At 34.7% G+C, this 18,275-nt stretch overlaps 1 protein-coding gene and 1 non-coding gene across 2 annotated transcripts; one reads left to right on the forward strand and one right to left on the reverse strand.

Annotated features, from left to right (window-relative positions):
* Nucleotides 1-447: 447 nt before the first annotated feature.
* On the reverse strand, nt 448-519 carry Trnae-uuc (transfer RNA glutamic acid (anticodon UUC)). The gene has a single exon. It is a non-coding gene; the product is annotated as a tRNA-Glu (tRNA).
* Nucleotides 520-766: 247 nt separating this feature from the next.
* Nucleotides 767-17,930, forward strand: LOC132559519 (uncharacterized). The gene is made up of 6 exons (XM_060224150.1): nt 767-846; nt 6,709-6,905; nt 7,966-8,113; nt 10,883-11,012; nt 12,477-12,616; nt 13,542-17,930. Exons 2-6 carry the CDS (start codon nt 6,713-6,715, stop codon nt 13,681-13,683), a joined length of 753 nt encoding a protein of 250 aa, XP_060080133.1. The 5' UTR covers nt 767-846; nt 6,709-6,712; the 3' UTR covers nt 13,684-17,930.
* Nucleotides 17,931-18,275: the final 345 nt, after the last annotated feature.

An 18,275-nucleotide genomic window follows, 5' to 3' on the forward strand; every position in this document is an offset into this window, starting at 1 on the left:
AAGATGAATTGAAAGTCAAAATCAATTTACCATTTTGACCAAAAATAAAATGATAGAGTGATACATACATTCACAATGTATTTACCGGTAAAATACTGTATGAGTATTGTGCTATACATGTAGTTATATCATCTTACATAATTTTGGAAGAGGTTTACAAAAAATAGCATATTTTCAGATTTAAAAAAAGGGGGGAAAGGGGGGAAAGGGGGGGGGGAAAAAGGAAGAACAGACATCATACCATATACCTGTAGAAAGAAGGAAATATGTGATAAGAAAATGAAATAGGCAATAGTTACATATTTGTACAGTATATGTGTATTTACAGTAAACGGCAATGCAGTGTTCTTCTATAACAGTATTATTTAACATGAAATTACATATATTTACTGGATCTATTACTTTAGTAGTTACTTAAGTAGTTAAGAGAGGAAAAAACAAAAACCGTTCCGATGCCGGGAATTGAACCCGGGCCGTCTGGGTGAAAACCAGAAATCCTAACCACTAGACCACATCGGACTTGATGGAATTGTTATAAATGTTTTGTCAAATTCGCAATAAGTAAGATATCGGTAACTGTAATTATTCAATGAAAACAATCACGAATTTCATTATGCTTTTTGTTTTAAAATATCTTAACTTTTAGTTTTCCATACACCAATATCGATTTAATATTTTGACTGCGCATCACCCATAAAGACAATCACACATTACAGGGGTTACCTCCCCCTGAACTTAGAAACCGCCGACAGATGCTGGATTACCTTGTAAGGAATTATACAGTAGCCGTAGAACAACCTGTCATCCACTAGAAACCGTCTGTCTTGTGAAAGTTTTACTTTATTAGTAAGTATGCCTTATTATTTGATCCTGTTCAGTTTGCAATTTGTTAAGATAATCAACATTAGTTTTGAAGTCATTCAACTTCTGAAAGTTTGTGTCAGTGGGATGGGAGGTCTTCTGAATCACCACATTCCACAGTAGCTCGCTACAGTATCACAACACTAGACTTGTACGAGTCCTATTTCGCAGTTACATTCTCTAGAAATACTTTTTGATGATAGTTAAATTTAACACTGGCAATGACGAATTAACCAAAAGTATTCATAGAAATGGACTAATTCAGTATAAATTAAAATAATTTGTTTAAATGATGTTCGGGATAGTCATTTTATGAGGCAGATTAATATTCTTAATGTTATCAAAGTGGTGAAATATAACGGGAGGGGTGTACTCATGTGTGCTCAAATTATCCAGTGAAATAACGAAACAAAGCCAAAAATACAATTTTAATAAGTACATTTATTGAACAACAGCATGAATATACAGAAAACACACTGACAATACTGCAGCTTAACGTAAACTTACAGGCACGACACATGTACAAGCCCTTTGATCACCTCAGACCTAGGTAAACAATCTAACCTGAGCTGATTCATTCCTACTTAAAACCCACATCTATATATATTCATTAGTGCCAGCCACCCATATCTAGTAATTATAAAAGCAGGCTAGGGGAGAGATTTACATGTAGAAAGATAGAATGTGACAACAGTATACAATTAGATCATAATGGCAAACTTACACTTGTGTGCAAATTAGCATTTCATAAATAATCCAAAAATCACAATATATTGGACATATACCTGTCAAGAATCTCAAACACAAAGAATTTCTGTTCTTACAAGTATGAAGCATACAGAGTGTGTTTCACGAGATCAGACCGACTATCGCAGATACTAGTCAATTCACAGTGCTGTCTTAACCCTCATTCGCATAAATTTTTACAGAGTAATCATCAAGAGGCTATTGCTGAAAAATGAAAAGTTGATAATTTAAATAAAAAGCCACCAATAAATAAGTATGAAAAAATATATACCATGAAAGAAATTATATAGTATACACACACATAAAAGGAAGGTGTCCATGCAATGTCTCTGGCTTGTGTAAAATAAAGGCATACATCTTTATCATTCAGTTTTTGGAGCATGTTTCTTTAATTTTACCCATCTTGGTGCATATATGAAATTCCTGATATTGTACACTACATGTGTTTAAACTTACTGGTAAAAATAACTTCATTACATTATCTATGTATTTAAAATTTCAGTTATCCATATTACCATGGAACTATGGTTTGTTTTGCAAACTCAGAGGCATGCTATCGAGATGGAGATCTCTATCTTGAATTGTACACTTCTGATGAATGTTTTTCTGAGACTACAGCACATTGAACTTATACAGTTACTTTCCTCCATCAGAGAAGTACATCCAAAAACCTACAATTACTGTCCTCCCTTCAGAGGAGCACATGCAAACACCTATATGCACAGTTACTTTTCCCCATCAGAGAAGTACATTTGAACACATACAAGTACTTTTCTCCATCAGAGGAACATATTGAAACATCTATTTGCACACCTTCAGTTACTTCTCCCATCAGAGGAGCACATATACATATTTGAAAATTTTAAATTATTTTCCCAATTGGGAGCATATTCAAGCACCTACAGTTACTTTCCACCATCAGAGGAACATATTGGAACACCTACAGTTTATCACTTTTCCCCATCAGAGTAGCATATTCTAACACCCACAGTTACTTTTTCAAATTATAAAATACAAAAAGCTTGCAAGATTTGAGTATTCATTATCAATTTATTTTATTTGAATAATTTCACCATTGAATTGGAAAAGAAAATTGGAGAATGTTGATTCTATTCTTAGTATTCCATAACCATGATTTCATTCTCAGAGATTAGTCATCAACTCAAATACATGTAGGACCATTCTGCTCTGAGAGCTTTTCTTTATTGCAATGAACATGAGTGTTCTCATCTTTATCATATTTTCCATGCAAAAGTGTCTGATCTATGGTCAGATTTTTATCTTAATTATAAAGGAAAAAGAAGATCAATTTTAAAACAAATTGCTGCTTATATTTTAGACAAAGCTCTGAGAAATTCCACTGTTTTGAAATAGGAATTTGGATGGAGTCAAAATTGATTTCAGATTATAACCATATATTAACATTACCTAAAAATTACTGAATTGATAAATTGTTATATGCTGTATTATGAATGAAATAGGTACTACATGTACATTTCGCTGCAGCAAAAGCTTAAAGGTGACTGATAAACAGACTGTATATATCACTTCTTGCCCTGGGGAGGTGTTTCAACCTCTCTTGATACAAGATGGGTGTGACTGTAAACTGACTAGGCTGTATAAAAGAGACATAAAAACTGCCTACACAAAATACACTATGTAATGTAGAAACAGAACAGGTTTTGTATCCTTTAGGCACTGTAACATTTGATTCAGTCACCTGTCCGGTCATGGTCTGCAGGTGTACATATACATTTGTATACAAGTATACTTATACATACATTTGTATTCAAGTATACATGTGTAGTAGTATCTTAAGGCTGAAGAATCATTGTTATAGCTAATACATTTTTAAGAACCATATGCTAAAAATGATTGTAATTCTAAGAAATGTTTCACTATTTTCATTCACAAATAATTCAGATTTTGTTAAGAGCAAGTCTTTGGTATCATTAAATATTGATTACATCTGGGACAACTATTTTTGAAAATTGAAAACAAGGTGAAACACCATGATGTGGTAGATTTCACATAATAAAATGTTGCATCCTGACCAGTAAAGGAGAGTAAAGTTCTGCTTTAAATACTGAAGAAAATACAGCTGTTTATGTAGAGTTCCTGGATATAACAGGACACCAAAGGCTGTCCATTTGGGAACAAATTTCCTTCTCAAGTACATTTTTATTGCGATCACCTTTTGTCCAGCGGCGTCCTTTGTTAACAATTTACATTTTCAACTTTACCTCAAATTCTACTGGTGACATTGAGGTGAAACTTACCTGAAATGATCGTGATATGGTCCTGACCAAAGTTTGTTAATTTCGGGTTGGTCCGAAATCCAAGATGGCCGCCATGTCCACCATCTTGAAAACACATTTTCAACTTCTTCTCATGTTCTACATGTCTCATTGAGCAAAGTTTGTTAATTTCGGGTTGGTCCGAAATCCAAGATGGCCACCATCTTGAAAACACTCTTTTTTTCACTACATTTGCTATTGTCAGGACACCAACCACTTTCGCGTGGATATACACAACCAGTGTGTTCAAGACTTTTTAGAGTACATGGATGATGGCCGAAGGCCTGCAAGGGGAAAGTAGAAGAAGGGGTCCTCCTCCTCTTGTTGATGGGGTCCGGGGGGCCTCCCCGCAGGAAAATTTAAAAAATGAGGAAGCTTGGAGATGCATTTTAAGACAATTTTTTTATGAAAAATAGTGTCTGTCTTTTTAAAAATTTTAGTCATATTTTTGTGTGTAACCAGTTATAAAATAGGTATCATCTGTGGACAGAAAAAGAAAAGGCAATTTAAGCATACATAAATTAGCCTAAAGGGAAAATTCGCTGTCTTTCTATTAAACCATAGGAATCACCAATTACTTTTATATCTGATGAGCTTATTTGAAAAAATTTCGGAAATAAATGCCGTTGACCGTTTTTTTGTATTAGACTATGTCGTCCAGTAAAGATACAATGTAAACAGGCTACATGTAAAATGCTATATTTTAATAATTGTCAGTCAATGCCACAAGTAGCTCTCAAGAACATTTATGGCCGTAAAAATGCCGTTGACCGTTTTTTTGTATTAGACTATGTCGTCCAGTAAAGATACAATGTAAACAGGCTACATGTAAAATGCTATATTTTAATAATTGTCAGTCAATGCCACAAGTAGCTCTCAAGAACATTTATGGGCATCATTTGATACGTTTTTCATTCACAATTACTTAGATTTTTATTACAGAAGATCTTTATTCTAGCATTAGCCGGTCAGGGTGAACAACGATGATGTGATGATCATCGGAGAATGAACAATTAAATGTGATATTGATATACTAGTCTGCTTTATTAAATGCTAGGGGAATACAACAAAATATGTAAAATGCAATTATTTTTAACATCATTATAGGCATACCTTTTGGCCGCTTTAACCCTTGGCCAAAATAGTCTTCAATAGACCGCTTCATGGTTTATATTCCGTGTTCTCCGTCAGGCAAGCGTTTGCTATAGCTAGGCCTACCATGCTCATGTTTTGTAAGAAAAGCTTATCTTTAACAAAGATCAAGTTCGGACATGTCTGCAGCTGGATGAGGCAGACGCTCACACTTTTGATTTGAATAAACTTACGTTCTCGAAGGTTAATGATGATAAACAATGAAAACATTTTAAATCAGGTAGGAGGATTTTTTTCATTATCTCTGAAATTAAAATAGCCAGCGCCGACATCAAAATAGACAATCAGATTCGCTGGCTGCCGGCTTCTATTGAATACACTGCACAACCACATGTTCGAAATAATACACTAGTTATAGTTAATGTTATTCTAAGTATATCTTTGGACATAACATAATAAGGACATGAAATGATACTTTCAGGTGCCAATGTTTTCAAAATGTTGTAAATTTAAATTAATGTACATTTCTGAAAAGTAAATGCATTCATTGGTCTTTTCGATCTTAATCCATTCACCTTGTCTTATATCATTGAACAAAACACCTCCTCTTGACTATGAACACCAAAAAAATGGCATGATGAGACTTAATATGGAAATTGTGATTTAAATATTTCATAAAATTACAAATCGTTTTGGTAGTTATATCCTTGCTTGAAGAACTTTAAATTGAAGTAATTAATGTTTCATTTAGCAAACAAGATTTCGAGATAAATTTAAAAGGAGTAGACATATTAAATATTTTATGACACCAAAAGACTTGCTATTAAATAAAATATGTATTTAGTTACACAAACAAATATCCGTTATAATAATCCACCAAAACATTTACATTGACTTGTTTCATTTTAAATGCAGTATATAATGACTAATACCTCATCCTATATATAATAAACACTGTTTGTATATTCAGTATACTCAACATTACACCTACATGTGTACACAAATACACAGTTGCTCCTTCATACACCTACATATTTTGTACCGGAAATATTTGTGGTTTAAAGCTTAAGTGCATTAGTTCTTTTTAATATAAAAGGAATGCACATTCTGATATCTTATATACTTCTCATGCAAGATTTTGAAAATGCATGCAGTATGTACAATATAGTGTATAGAGGCATCTAAAGGTTTTCATACCTTACATTCATCTACACTGTATATGCTCACACATTGGCTTAGCACAAATTTTCGATATATCCCTCCCGAAACTTTATACAAATTAATTAAAGATGATCATGATCTGTTCGCATATTTACCTGTATTTGGATATTTCAAGACAAGCGTTCTTTTATTGTTTGAACATGTAGCTGTGGAAGTATTCAAATTCAAAATGAATCACATCCTACAGACATTATTTAATTGTCTGCTGAATTTTATTGTTTATAAAACTATAATTTCTGTTTAAACTTAAATAAAATTGAAAAACGAAATTAAGTTTTGAATAAAAAAAGCCTTCAACAAAAATTGCACCAGATATGATAATGTGTTGTATTTAGATTAAAAGCGTTTTTTTTCTTTTTTTTTCTTGAATTTATTAGTATAAAAGTATTCATCATATTTTTTAAAATTTTAGGAAAGCATTACAGTCATCACTCTAGATGTAATTGTTATCATGGTATTGTTACTTCACTCTGGTTGATGCCTTTGACAGGAAAATGGATAGCTTGGTTGTGGTGCTGTTGTTGATTGGGACTGGTTACTGTCAAAACAATGGTGACCTGGCTACCATCATGGAATGGGAGGCAAGCCAAATGCCTGACCCTTACACCAATCCTAAGGCCTGTGGTCGCTACGAAAATAAGCCTGCCTATGTCTGTGATCCTAACAACATACTCCCAGCAAAAGGAGGTACAACACGGTTACAAATCATTCAATAGCTTATAGTGATATATCTAATTACAATAATTAGAAACCACCATATTAATATTAACAGTTAAAAGTGAAGAATATATTTGGAGGACCTTTAAGTTTTGTTGTAACGTTAATATTAACAGTTAAAAGTGATGAATATATTTGGAGGACCTTTAAGTTTTGTTGTAATGTTAATATTAACAGTTAAAAGTGATGAATATATTTGGAGGACCTTTAAGTTTTTTTGTAATGTTAATATTAACAGTTAAAAGTGATGAATATATTTGGAGGACCTTTAAGTTTTGTTGTAATGTTAATATTAACAGTTAAAAGTGAAGAATATATTTGGAGTTTTGTTGTAATGATAATATTAACAGTTAAAAGTGAAGAATATATTTGGAGGACCTTTAAGTTTTGTTGTAATGTTCATCATTTACAGTCATATGTATCAGTAACTTTATTCCATTCAGGTTCAAAGGTGAAAGGTCACTGTAGCTATAAGTTAAAATCAGTATCTGTGTGATAACTTGAGTTTGCTTTGCCCAATCTAAATCAAACTTCATACAAAGCTTCCTTACCACAAGTGCTTGCTTTGGATATTGTGTTTTATATCCCAAGTTCTAAGTCAATGTTATTATAGATCAAAAAATCAGATTGTGGGATGTATTCATAAGTGTGGGGTTTCTTTCGTTAAAGTCTTTCTTGACTTTTATTGCAAGGATTGAGGTCTTGCCAGTAATCTGTCAGTCTGGTGGGTAGGTGTGTCTTAGTGTGGGTTGTTGGGTTGGGGGAGGCAGGAATTCAAGCCACATAACGAGACCTTTGCTGACCTGTCAGTGTTATAGTTAGTCTCTAGGTTTTAATGTAAACAGATTCAATGTACTCACTATACTTTTATAATTATAGCATCTTGGCATTAACATTATGCATGTGTTATGATGAACATTATGAAATTTATCATCAATGACTTTAAAAGGATGATGATGATGATGATGATGATGATGATGATGATGATGATGATGATGATGATGATGATTTCATTATCTCCTCTGTACAGCTGATATCCTTGACTGGTTAGCGGAGGGAACCTACTTAAATGACACAACATGTCCGTGTTCCGACTGGCGATGTGAAGCCAATGATGCGGGACCTTATGGTACAATAATCAATGTTGCGGTGGTCAAGAAGATCAAGCGGCCTGAAGGGTATGTGGATTACACAATCTTTTTACAGAAATTTTTATGCTGTCTGTCTGTTGTAACAGGTAAGACTTTAATATTGAACATATATGTTCCTTATTACAAGATCTCAGGTCTAGAAAAAATATTTTCAGCTACTAGTCTGTCGGGCAAGTCAAACTTGAAATTCACTTGCATGAATACAATATTCGCTCACCCAAAGAAAAAAGGCAACAAAACATAATTTAAGGAACACAAATTTTATTATCAATTTCTATATCAAATGTTTGAACTCAACACTTGCTTTTATTGTTTTACTCATGAGTTTACTTAAATCCAGTAAGCTCATGTTATCTGCACTTCCAGTCTGTCGCATATTTAACTTGTTACAGTCTTATTTTCACTACAAACTGTCAATAGACATTCATTACTTTTATTAACTAGTTCAATCAATACTCTGGTGGAACAATCAGTTTATCAACACCTGGGCTGATTAATCAGTTCAATCATCACTTGAAGGACAGTCATCACTTGAAGGACCTGGCACTTCATCAATATCAATGGGATCTTAAGAACTTCCCGCTACACTAACAACTGGTTCATCTACTCTTTTGATGACACTCTCTTGGTGAGACACAACATGTCTTGTTGCTGAGCCATTTATCAATGCATGGATCTGGGTTGAAATCTTTCACGGACTGATCCATGTTTGTTACTGTCATTAAGTCATTGAAATGATCTTGTGAGAGCTATGATCTCAGCCTGGATTTTATGTTCTTCATGCTAGAAAAACTTCTTTCACATTTGGCAGTGGAAGGTGAAAAGGCAAACATGATATTTACAAGAAGAAGCACATTAGTGATTTCACTAGGCTGAGATTCAAGGAGTTCAGAATACACTTCTACAGGCCTGTATGACTTCATTTTTGAGACTTTCAATTTCAAACCCATCCACTCCCCTGGGATCTTAATTCTCTCCTCTGTCAGACAGAATGAGAAATACTCCACTAAGTCCTGAATTTCTGAGTCACTCAAAGTTGGGGTAGTAATAATAGAACTTAAAAATGTGTTGAACAGTGTCTTGAAATTGTGAGATATACTTCACTGTTTTTGTAGCATCCAATACTCCAAGCTCTAAGTTGGGGGCCACACAATGAATAGCTACAAGGGGATGATCAACAAATTCTTTAAGTTTTACTTCAACTCCTCCTTTTTCACCTAACATCACAGATGCCCCATCAACGTTACAACCAATCAACTTCTCTTTCAATTTCTCTTCAGTCATGCCAAGTGCTGTCAAAATACCATTGAACACACCTTCAGCTGTAGCAGATTTCAGAGACACTATGTCAATGAAAGCAGTCTCAGGATTACCTTTCTCATTAACAAATCTCAAAAATACAGTCTCTTGTTCAGTCACTGAGGAGTCTGTGGAACCATCCGCCAAAACTGACAAAAAACCTAGCATTTCTAACTTTCTCTTTCACTACATCTTTCTCTACTCCAGCAATAGCAGACATGAAATCTTTGGCACCTTTATCATTTCTATACTTTTGCCCTACATCAACTCCTACCTTTTCTAGTAAATCTGTCAACCCACTTAATTTTGTGAATGATAAATTTTCTTTGGCCAAATAAAAATATGTATTGAACAAACTATGCAATCTGTTTCTTGACGTCTAGTCCAGTTTTGGTCAGTTTTGAAAATAATGTCGCTAAGGGGGCAGAACTTTCCTTATATTTCTCTTTGTCCAATATGAAACGGTCTTCACAAAATTTATGTCTGTCAGATTTTTGATGTTAATGAAGCGTATCCTCCCTAAACTTACCACCAGACCCGGTCCTTATGAACAATTTTGAAGTTTTGTCAGCAAGGTTTGGATATTTCCTACAGTAGCTACAAAACATGACATCGTTTTCAGCATCATGAACAACCCAAGGATAAGTTTTCACCCATGATGCCTGAAATTTCCTAACACGCTTTTCTTTGTACTCAGCTTTCCGTTTTTTACTTGGATTTGTTTCAGAACTACTTGAATCTGATTGAGTTGTGTTTGCCTTGTCACCTTTCGCTGATTTGGGGGAAAAAAAGCTTTTCAAGTTGGCCTGTTTTGACGTATTTAATTCACTGTTAATGCGAGCGAGAACATCAACTTTTTGACTGTAAATATGTATCCAAAAACAACTTTGTTTACAACATTTGTGGTGACGTAATAGGTTTTCGCGTAGTCTGGATCAGCCCGAGTCTTGACACGTGGTGGAAACAAGGATACTACATCGATGTGTTTGATCGGCTATCAGTGGATTTAAATTAGTTTTAAGAGAGTTTAAGTTGATAAACGTGATTTATTATGGAATATTCAATAGTCAGAACTACAAATTTCACTCGCCCGCAGGACAAGTAGCTGAAACAAATCACTCGCCAGCAAGTAGCTCTGACTCGTCTAGACGAGCGGATGAGTGGATTTCTCTAAACCTGGATCTTTCTAGTGGTCCAAATAGTTTTGACCATGTGACCTTTGACCTTTAACCTACATTAGAAAAACTTCAACATTACCATTACTATTGCACAATGAAGACAGAAGTGTTTCACAAAGTGTGCATGCAATAAGCCTTACACAGAACAGTTTTAATGTCCCACTTCAGAATTTTGTTGCCAACCAGGGCCATAGTAAATCTGAAAACAATTCATGGAAGTATAATCCAATAAGTTTTATTTCTTTTTCCTAATTTTTATGACAATTTATCCATTAATTTGGGAAGTATTTATTTTTCAATGTGTGATATATATATACAGACAGGATCCCACAGCAGAAAACTTACTGAATGCTGCTCGTCAGTTTACCTACACACTGACCAATGAACGCTGGAACAAGGGTGTCTGTAACAACAATGTCGTCATCATGTACTCAGCCCAAGATGAAACAGTCAGTATTTGCATACAGACTTCTCATTCATATAAAAATCTGTAGATACTATATAAGTCATGTGTATTCCTAATTTTGCTAGGATAATCTGGACAGTCAGTATATGGTGTACATATAATGTATACCTAGCTAGGATGATCTGGACGGTCAGTATATGGTGTACCTATAATGTATACCTAGCTAGGATGATCTGGACGGTCAGTATATGGTGTACTTATAATGTATACCTAGCTAGGATGATCTGGACGGTCAGTATATGGTGTACATATAATGTATACCTAGCTAGGATGATCTGGACGGTCAGTATATGGTGTACCTATAATGTATACCTAGCTAGGATGATCTGGACGGTCAGTATATGGTGTACCTATAATGTATACCTAGCTAGGATGATCTGGACGGTCAGTATATGGTGTACCTATAATGTATACCTAGCTAGGATGATCTGGACGGTCAGTATATGGTGTACCTATAATGTATACCTAGCTAGGATGATCTGGACGGTCAGTATATGGTGTACCTATAATGTATACCTAGCTAGGATGATCTGGACGGTCAGTATATGGTGTACATATAATGTATACCTAGCTAGGATGATCTGGACGGTCAGTATATGGTGTACCTATAATGTATACCTAGCTAGGATGATCTGGACGGTCAGTATATGGTGTACCTATAATGTATACCTAGCTAGGATGATCTGGACGGTCAGTATATGGTGTACCTATAATGTATACCTAGCTAGGATGATCTGGACGGTCAGTATATGGTGTACCTATAATGTATACCTAGCTAGGATGATCTGGACGGTCAGTATATGGTGTACCTATAATGTATACCTAGCTAGGATGATCTGGACGGTCAGTATATGGTGTACATATAATGTATACCTAGCTAGGATGATCTGGACGGTCAGTATATGGTGTACCTATAATGTATACCTAGCTAGGATGATCTGGACGGTCAGTATATGGTGTACCTATAATGTATACCTAGCTAGGATAATCTGGACGGTCAGTATATGATGTACCTATAATGTATACCTAGCTAGGGTAATCTGGACGGTCAGTATATGGTGTACCTATAATGTATACCTAGCTAGGATAATCTGGACAGTCAGTATATGGTGTACCTATAATGTATATCCAGTTTACCCAGGAACACATTCTGATAGAATGATGAATAATTACTCGCACAAACATAACAATCTACACTTGAATCGCTAATACTTCACCTATCAGTGTTCTCCAGGGTCTATTTTCACTTCAATTCAAAAAGATGTTTTTAGAATCAGTTAAATTTTAATGAAGAGGAACATAATTTCATTTATGCTGTTTATGCACATAATCAAGTAAATGACATTTTTTGAAAATTAAAAAAATTCAAATGACATGAAAATTACAACATTTGTTCGTAAAACAGGAAAGATCTAATTGCAGGCTGGTTTTTTATGTATGTTTTCAGCTTTTCACCATGGCAGGAAAAACATCAGCATTAAAACTAGATAACGATGTTATTACTGAGATCACCAATCACCACATGCGCCACTTTAAAAATGGGCGTGACCTAACAGCTGGACTATACAGTCTTCTGGTGGACTACAGGTAAGTCAGGTCACAGGTATGGAGAATTACAAGAGCAAAAGATTGACTCTACCTATGGTACTCTAAAAACATAATCCTAGCTAAGTTCAGGTAGTTGTTATGCAGGTTAATCGATGTTACATAATTAAATAATCTGAAAAATTGACTCCATTTTGTTTTAATGATTTAAACCAGTTAAAACAAATCTGTTGATTTCAGCAATTTAGAGAATGTTCCATAGGCAAGCTTAATGAAACATAATATTTATGAATTGGTCCCATTCTGGTTCATACATACTGGGAAATCTTTGAATAGAGAGGTTTTTCATAGCCCCACATTCATTAATTCTGAAAGGTGGGGTAATTTTAAGATTGACATAAAACTAACAGGGCAATATTTTTGATAAATTTCTTTTGAAATTTCATATGAATCTGTCGTCTGTGATATCTTACACATGAAATTCTTTGTTAGCAGAAAATTTCAGAATGAGACACATTTTCAAATTCTGGGAATTTTTTGTATAAATTGCTTGACAGGAAATTTGTCAATAAAAAACTAAAATCAGTAAATTAAACAGCAGAGTTTAATTTTGGCAGTCATTAGTCAACGTTAAAAGGACAAAATGATGTGAAAAGCTTGTGTAAATGATATTTCATGAAGTTTCAGACCATAACGCAGACGACCAAGTTCTACTCCTGATCAGATGTGGGTAGACATAAGACATAGTTCAAGGTCAAAGTAACCACTATTGATATAAAGAGCTTATGTGAAAGACATTTCATGACATCCTAGACCAAAGCATCACACCACCAAGTTCTACACCTGATTCAATGAAGGAATTTAGTTCAATGTTTTAGAGTTTTTGATCAAAATATTAATTTTATAGAGCATCTATGACAGTTACTGATGTCCATGTGAGTAATTTTCTTTCATTTGATGACTTCAGGAATGTATTACGAGGAGAGTACCAGTCCTGGAGAGACTTTGACAAAGCACAGCATCCTATTGGAGGAGGAAGTGTTCCTGTTGCTTCCTTCGCTACATTCCTCTCTCTCGTATTTGCACTCATCCTCTCATTCAGGTTTTAAGTAGAAACACTTAACACAATATAATAATGATAAAACAAGTTACTACATACTAAAGTACATTCTGTTGTATTACTGATAAGTTTAGGAGTTCATTTCACAATGTTAAAGTGTTAAAGTAAAAATATTACGAGGAACAGCATTTTACAGTCAATGACTCATGTAAATAATTCCATCACATGAAACACAAATTTTTTGTAGTGAAAAGCTAAGACAGGTCCAACTTTTAAGGTATAGCTTACAAAGTATTTAGCTATAGACAGTCAGTATTTCCAACAACAAAACTCTGCCATTTAGACAGGGTTTACGAATTGTGTTGAGTAACTTATATCTATTTGGGTTAACATTATTCTTCATATATTGGTGAAAAATAATTTAATTTGTTTATATACTGAAAGGAATAAGAAACGCAATTAGGAATTTCCAGGTCAACTACGGGAAATAGAAAAGGGTTTTAGAATGTAATCATGGTATAACTGGAAGATAGTTGACCACTGTCATATACAAGAATTTCATTCGTGTACGTTAAGTAAACCTTTCAAATTTGACGTTAATTCAAGAGCACCCCACTCAAAAGTGTGTTCTGGATCCATCAGTATCGTGTGTGCCCACCAAGAGCTGCAGTAACTGCACAAACTCTTTTGTGCATTTAATTGATCAGGGTATTAACCCTCCTCATTGGTATACTATTCCATTCCTCATCCAGCGCCAACACCAACTGAGCTACGTTAATTAGAGGATTCAGCCTACCTCTTATCCTTCTGTCCAACTTATCCCATAAATGTTGTATTGGGGAGAGGTCAGGGCTGAATGGGGGCCAGTCTAGGGTGGGGACATTGTTTGCTGCGAGATAACCACGGCAAACCCTCGCTACATGCGACCGGGCGTTGTCCTGCTGAAACGTCAGTTGACGCTGCTGTACTAGAGGAACAACATGCGGCGCTAAGACTTGATCTCTACAGCGGACGACCGTGAGATTTCCCTGAATAACGACCAGAGGAGTCTTTACACCATGCTAATCCCTCCCCATACCATGACCGATCCTCCTCCAAAGCGGTCATTCTCTATCACACAAGCATCTGCATAGCGCTCGTGTGTACATCTATAGACACGACGTCAGCTGTCTGCCTGGTAAAGCAAAAACCTGGACTCATCTGAGAACAGGACCCATCTCCAACGTTGCATTGGGAAGCGTCTTACAGAATGTGCGTTCATCCATTTCATTTGTCTGGCACGTAGCAGCACATTAAGCTGTGGTCCAACATATGGACGCCGCGGTCTTAGACCGAAGGCACGCAGTCAAGTACGCACTGTCTTTGGATCAATTGGAACATGATGACGCACAATTGTATTCCTTGCTGTTTCCGTGGCCGTCAGAAAGCTATTGCGTAGGTGGAAAAGTCTTATTGCCCTATCCTGCCGTCATCGTCACACGAGGGCGACTGCTTCGGGGACGGTCTGCAACTCTTCCAGTGGCATGTAGTCTTTGGATGAACTGCAAATGTTTGATGGATGGACCCAAATTGATTAGCGTCCTGATTTTGCGGGGTACCTTGCATAAGAAGTGCAATGGCATGACCCCTGTCAACTTCGGACAGTCGTGGCATTTTTTACGGTGAACTGTTTATGCTTAAAATGTGGGAAATCGAGACGGATATGTCTGAAGATTTGCGCACACAGATTTTGAACCAATTCTTTACACTGGGTTCAAGATATCATGCCTTTGTCTCTTATTCTTTAGTACAAGCGGCGTGCGCAGTTTAGTTATGCATCAGTGATTTTGATACAGTACCATAGGGACCTAACTCAAATGCACACATTTATCAAGTTTCAAGGGTGTATGTCCGGATTTAATTTACGATATCAACTTTCTGCTAATTGCGTATCTTTTTCCACTCAATATAGTTGAAAGTAGCAATAATAACATAGTAATCATTAATAACATATCATTATGGTAGTCCCACCAACGAAATATTTGGATATTTTGATTCCAAAACTGTATTGATGTCCTTCATTATTAGTATATAGTTCCCATCAGCCAAATAAGAATATACAATGTAGATATAGCAAACCTCCAGATTTATTTTCCTGTCACAGACTATCAGAGTGGGTTTTAGGTGTTGAAATAGAAAAAAGAAAATCGGTTGGCTCTAGGCAGAAAGTGATAAAATCTCTAAAAAAATATCTATTTTCAGTTAAATTTTATTTTATAGAACATTTAGATATTATATAGCTTTATATGATTATAATATTTATTATCACTAATATATTATTGTGTTTTGTGTGTTATGTACATATTTACACAGGATAGTGTATGTACTGTGTGACGTGAACGAAAAATTAAGAAACGTGTCATCACAAATGCTAATTTCAACAATGGAAGATAGGGTTTTTATGCTCCCTGAAGGAGGAGCATATAGTACCCGCTTTGTCTGTCCGTCCGTTTGTCCACCATAATTTTTATCTGGAGCATAACACAAAAACTATAGGAGATATCAACATAAAACTTCATAGGTAGATAAATCAAAGTGCATTGTACAAGAACCATACCTCTCTTTTGCATAATTGAGGAGTTGTTGCCCTTAGTTATTTTCCATATTGAAATTTTGTCCAGAGCATAGCCCAAAAACATTTAGATTCATATGTAGATAGATCTTGAATAGGAGAAAAGACTTGTATGAAAACCATAACTCTCTTTGCATTATTTAGGAATTCTTGCCCTTTGCTATATTTCTTTCTTAAATTTTGTCCCCTTTTGGAAGCATAACCCCTACGTCCCTTGTTTTGAAAATTTTGTGGTCTTTGTTGTAAAACTGTTAATAAACACCCACAAACAACATCTCAATACAAGATGACTGTATGAGGGTCATCTAGAGACGTCAGTCCTTCAAAGTTGATATCTCTTTTTTTTCACCGCCTTTTAATTCTACCTATCAAGTCCCATCTGCATCTTCATATCTACTTCATTCTATTGAAAATGGTCCATAAATATCAGGTAGTAGGATCTTCCTTGCATTTTTAAGTCTTCTATGTACATAATGCTTACTGATTCAGGATCTTTCTTTTCTTGTTAGATTTGACTTTCCCTCCGACAGACATCTTAAGTTTCATGTTTGTTTTATGATAAATGTCAATTAGGAACATAACAGAAATGATGTATATATTTTTGCTGATAATTGTTTTTGACTGGATACTTAATGGTACATAATTATCAATAATGATAAAAAAATATCTAAATACTCAAAATTTTATATAGATTACACAAAGTTGTATAGATTTCACATTTGTAATTTTATTTTAGGAAGATGGTCAGTATTTTGCGTGGAACTACAGGGTTTCCTGTCAATTTTTTTAAACATTTGCATGACCACATGGGATGAGAGTTGTTTTTATATTTATAAATTTGACTGATATAAATGTATCTTGCATATGTAATTTTGATGTGCCACATTGTAGATGTTTTCTACCATATATAAGTAAGTGCCTTATTCTGTATTTGTGCTTGATAATGCATCATAATAGCTTTTTTTGTTATTTCATTATTTTATTTTGATTTTTTTTTTGGTTCAGTGTACATGCGATCAGACTTACCAATTTATTATTTTGATATGTCAGAGATCTGAACACCTTCATAACACATGTTTTTTCTTCTTTTGTTTTGACTTTCGGATGTTTATTGATTCAAAACATCCACAATTTGATTTTGAATTATATTTCTGCAAAGGGAGATAATTTCAAGATTTGATTACTTGGTACAAGAATATTGCTTCTACATTAATGACAATTGGGAATCACACCCAGCAAAAACGTTGATACTACTTTCTTGAAATCTACTTTCATTAATGGTTTCAGATATAATGAAGTCAGTAGCTTTCTGATTTAATTCCATTATGAAGCAAAAGTACAAAAGGGAATGAAATGCAGTGTTAATTGTTAAATTTGTGAGGAGTTATTTTGTGTTCAAAGTCTATGATTTAAGTTTAGTTTATTATATAAGATATTTGATAGTTTTATTCTTTGTAATAGGTTGAAATATTTAAAGCTTTAAGATGTAAAATGTTTGCCACTATTTAATTCTGAAAATAACATCATTCTTTACATTTTATATGAATGTATTAAAAAAAAAAAAAAAAAGAAATTTTTCTGACATTTGATATGAACAGAAATTGATATCTTGGAGGTATTTTTTAACAAAATCTCAATGTCTATACCATTTTTGATTTGTGGTAGATGAATGCTGTCTATGCATGCCACTGTCACCCACTACACCATATATTTCACAAACAATATAATTATAATAGTCACTGCCCCATTACACCACAATGTCACTCTCCCACTACACCAACCTTGAACAATACTTGGGACAATGTCACTCACCCACTACCCCACAATGTTACTCTCCCAATACACCACAATGTCACTCTCCCACTACACGACACCACAATGTCACTCACCCACTACACCACAATGTCACTCACCCTCTTCACTAATCTTGAACAATACTTGGGACAATGTCACTATCCCACTACACCACAATGTCACTCATCCATTACACCACAATGTCACTCACCCACTACCCGACAATTATACTCTCC

This window comes from Ylistrum balloti, unplaced genomic scaffold (genome assembly GCF_031769215.1).
Source record: "Ylistrum balloti isolate Yb309-2 unplaced genomic scaffold, AGI_CSIRO_Ybal_v1 Utg369662, whole genome shotgun sequence".
NCBI classification, from domain to species: domain Eukaryota; kingdom Metazoa; phylum Mollusca; class Bivalvia; order Pectinida; family Pectinidae; genus Ylistrum; species Ylistrum balloti.

Bases quoted from the DNA above. Each gene is read 5' to 3' on its own strand.
- LOC132559519 (XM_060224150.1), top strand. From the start codon at position 6,713: ATGGATAGCTTGGTTGTGGTGCTGTTGTTGATTGGGACTGGTTACTGT. The intron at 8,114-10,882 runs GTATGTGGATTA...ATATATATACAG, and splicing joins AAGATCAAGCGGCCTGAAGG to ACAGGATCCCACAGCAGAAA. The intron at 11,013-12,476 runs GTCAGTATTTGC...GTATGTTTTCAG, and splicing joins ACTCAGCCCAAGATGAAACA to CTTTTCACCATGGCAGGAAA.